Raw genomic sequence first — 4120 nt, forward strand, 5'->3', positions numbered from 1 at the left:
TACTATTATTATCACTAATCTCTAATTAATTCACTACTTACAATGTTTCTAAATGTGAACCTTCCCCTCTTAGTTAAATTACGTAAAACATTCAATTAATTAAAAACCCTTCAATTATAACCAAAATAAGAGATTAATTAAAAAATCCTTAAATTATGAAAGCCGTATATATTAAGGTTTACAAATTCCTATACTACACTTGGCAACACTGCAAGGACACAGGGAGGTTTTAAAAGCACGTAAGAAGAAGATAATAAGTAAATGAATAAATAAATAAATAAATAAATAAATAGATAGATAAATTATACGTTTTCTATTTTCTAGGTTGAGTTATTTGCAATTATAAACAAATAGATGTCTCAAAGGGGTGGTACACGAAAGAAAATGGGTAATAATAAACCGTTTTCTATGTTTTTTTTTCGAGGGGGACAATAATTAGTGGGGTATTTATAGTTAAAAAAATAAATAAATAGATAAAATAATATAGGTGTTTGAAAGGGCGTCTTTAGAAACATGTACAGGAAATAAAATAGAATAATAATAATAATAATAATCCGTTTTCTAATTTCAAGGGGGTACAATAATTAGTTGAATATTTAAAGTTAAAATAAATAAAAAAATAATAATAATATAGGAGTTTGAAAGGGCGTCTTTAGAAACACGTACAGAAAATAGAATAAAAAAAAATAATAATCCGTTTTCTAATTCCAAGGGGGTACAATATTTAGTTGAATATTTATAGTTAAAATAAATAAAAAAATAAATAAAAATAATAATATAGGTGTTTGAAAGGGCGTCTTTAGAAACACGTACAGAAAATAGAATAAAAAAAATAATAATCCGTTTTCTAATTTCAATGGGGTACAATAATTAGTTAGGAATTTATAGTTAAAATTAATATAAGTGTTTTAGATGGATTAGTAATGAAAGGATGTGTTGATTACGAGCGAAAGGGTTAAGTTAGTTAATTTTTTGGGGGTTTTTAAGGAAGTTTTAATCTAGAAAAGGTTTATTAGTGAAGTTGTGAATGAAACGATAATGTGAAGTTTGCTTAATTCATTTCATTTTTTTTTTTTTTAAGTTACGTTTGTTATTAGTGAAAGAAATCGTTAAATAGTGTAGCGAAGTTTTTTTTTCAAGTTTTTTAGTTAGGAAAATTTATTTGTGAAGTTTTTAAAAGAAGAAAAAGGAAATTTAAGTGGTTTTTTCAATTATTTTATGTAATAGCAAAAAAAATAATAGTTACATATTTTAAAGGGAATTTCTGTCAAGTTTGTAGAAGTTAGTAATATTTATTTGTGAAGTTTTTAAAAGAAGAAAAGGGAAATTTAAGTGTTTTTTAAATTATTTTATGTAATAGCAAAAAAATAATAGTTACATATTTTAAAGGGAATTTCTATCAAGTTTGTAGAAGTTAGTAATATTTATTTGTGAAGTTTAAAGAGAAAAATTAAGTACGAGTGATTTTTTTATCGTTATTTTATGTAATAGCAAAAAAAAAAAAAAAAATAAATAAATAAAAATGAAAGTTACATATTTTAAAGGGAATTTCTGTCAAGTTTGTAGAAGTTAGTGAAATACAATTGCGAAGTTTAAAGAGAATAATTAAGTACAAGTGATTTTTTTATCGTTATTTTATGTAATAATAAAAATAATAATAATAGTTACATATTTTAAAGGGAATTTCTGTCAAGTTTGTAGAAGTTAGTGAAATATAATTGCGAAGTTTAAAGAGAATAATTAAGTACAAGTGATTTTTTATCGTTATTTTATGTAACAATAATAATAATAATAATAATAATTACATATTTAAGGGGAAACGTTTATTAAGAAATTTGTAGAAGTTATTAATGTTTATTTGTGAAGTTTAAAGAGAAAAAAATGAAGCACAAGTATTTTTTTTTCAAATTATTTTATGTAACACCAAAAAAATTATTACATATTTAAGGGAAGTTACTAAAGTTTATTTGTGAAGCTTTAGAGAGAAAAAAAGGGAAGTTTAAATGGTTTTTTTTTATTATTAATTTACGTAATATAAGAACAAAAATTAATAGTTATAAATTACGATAAGTTTATATTAAGTTTGAAGAAATTTGGGAAGTTTAGTAGTGAAGTTTTTAAAGACAGAGAGAGAGAGAGAGAGAGAGAGAGAGAGATTTAACTCCTATTATATTTCATCTTTCCCCCAACTTCCCACTTCCACTTTTCATCCTTCTTTCACCCAACCTATTCTATCCCCCATTAAAAAAAAATAAAAAAATAAAATAAAAAGAGAGAGAGAGAGAGAGAGAGAGAGAGAGAGAGAGAGAGAGAGAGAGAGAGAGAGAGAGAAGTACAATTTTTTTTTTTCGAATCATTGTATTTAATATAGAAAAATATATATAAAAAAAAAAACAATAGTTATGCATCAAGGGAAATTTTAATCAAGAAGTTTATAGAAGTTTTTAATGGGAAAATATGGAAATATAGTGTAGTTTTGATCCAATTCATTCATTTTATTTATTTATTTATTTTTTTTAAAGTTTCACAAAAAAAAAAGTCGTATTTTTAGTGATTATTTTTTTTTTAAAGTTATATAATTATTTTTTCAAGTTACATAATTTATTCTCAGGTTATTGCAATTATTTATAGTTATTTAATGTTTATTTATTTATTTATTTATTTATTTATTTATTTATTTTATTCAAAGTGAGAAAATTTGAAGTTGCTTTGGGAGAAAAAAATAATAATCGTTGTAATTTTAATGATAACAAAGTAGTAATCTTGTTATAATAATAATAACAACAACAACAACAACAACAACAACAACAATAATAATAATAATAATAATAATAATAATAATAATAATGCCAGAGAGAGACGAGGAGGAAGAAGAAGAGGAAGAAGAGGAGGAAGAAGACTAAGCTGCCCTGAGGAGGAAGAAGAGGAGGAGGAAGTAAAGGAGGTGGAGTAAATGAATAAAGGAGGTTAAAGAAGAAGAAGAACAACAACAACAACAACAACAACAACAATGACTGATTATCTTGATGTAAGTATTATTATTATTATTATTATTATTATTATTATTATTATTATTATTATTATTATTATTATTATTATTTAGATTGTTACTTATGTTATCGTTAAATTCACCACTTATATTTTTGGATCATTATTTTCACTACCGTTGAAACTACCACTCTCTCTCTCTCTCTCTCTCTCTCTCTCTCTCTCTCTCTCTCTCTCTCTCTCTCTCTCTCTCTCTCTCTCTCACAGATGTGGCAGGACATTGAGACAGTGCTGCTGGGGGAGTTGCGCCCCCCGCTGGCCGACCCCGCCTGTTCACCGCCCCCGCCGCCGCCGCCGCCGCCGCCGCCACCTCCCGCCCCGCCCCACCCCGCACACACGCATGCACACACATACCCACAGGCCACGCACGCACACACACTCACGCACACACCACCTACCTACTCCTACGAGGTGCCCCCGCTCCCCCCGCCACCCATGCAGGCCCCTCTGCAGCGTCCCCCGCAGCCGTGCCCCGCCCCACCCCCGGCCTGTGCGTGGGGCGAGGCGTGGCTTGATTACTACCCCAGTACTGCTGCTGCTGCTGCTGCTGCTGCTGCTGCTGGTGTGGGTGGTAGTGGTGGTGGTGGTGGGGGGGCTACTACCCCTCCACGCCGCCCTACCCCCCAGACCTGTGCCCCCCGTACCCCCAGCAGACGGCTCCCCACCTCCTGCTGACGCCCCCCTCGTCCCCCTCCATGCTGGCGGAGGGTGCGGGGCCTGCAGGGGGGCAGCAGGGCCGGGGGTGTTCGCGCCGCCCCCGAAACCCAAGGGGCGCCGCCGCCGCGCGTGGAGTCGGCGGCGCGCGGTGGCGCACGCGTGCCCCGCGGCGGGCTGCGCCAAGACGTACGCCAAGTCTTCGCACCTGAAGGCGCACCTGCGCACACACACGGGGGAGAAGCCGTACACGTGTGACTGGCGCGGGTGTGGGTGGCGGTTCGCGCGCTCCGACGAGCTGACGAGACACTACCGCAAGCACACTGGCGACAGGCCCTTCCAGTGCAGGCTGTGCGACCGTGCCTTCTCCCGCTCCGACCACCTCAGCCTGCACATGAAGCGTCACCTGGCCCTGTAG

General features: G+C 34.1%; 1 protein-coding gene and 1 long non-coding RNA gene across 2 annotated transcripts in view; both read left to right on the top strand.

Annotated features, from left to right (window-relative positions):
- LOC135096370 (uncharacterized) overlaps positions 1 to 3394 on the top strand; it is a 3764-nt gene extending 370 nt beyond the window's left edge. Inside the window, exons 2-3 of the long non-coding RNA XR_010264713.1 lie at positions 2854 to 3028; positions 3256 to 3394. This is a non-coding gene — a long non-coding RNA (uncharacterized LOC135096370). The remainder of the gene's footprint in view (positions 1 to 2853; positions 3029 to 3255) is intronic.
- An 89-nt stretch (positions 3395 to 3483) lies between these two features.
- On the top strand, positions 3484 to 4120 carry LOC135096238 (Krueppel-like factor 2). The gene is made up of 2 exons (XM_063997602.1): positions 3484 to 3538; positions 3702 to 4120. Exons 1-2 carry the CDS (start codon positions 3484 to 3486, stop codon positions 4118 to 4120), a joined length of 474 nt encoding a protein of 157 aa, XP_063853672.1.

The sequence above is a fragment of the Scylla paramamosain genome, unplaced genomic scaffold (assembly GCF_035594125.1).
Source record: "Scylla paramamosain isolate STU-SP2022 unplaced genomic scaffold, ASM3559412v1 Contig3, whole genome shotgun sequence".
Lineage (NCBI taxonomy): Eukaryota > Metazoa > Arthropoda > Malacostraca > Decapoda > Portunidae > Scylla > Scylla paramamosain.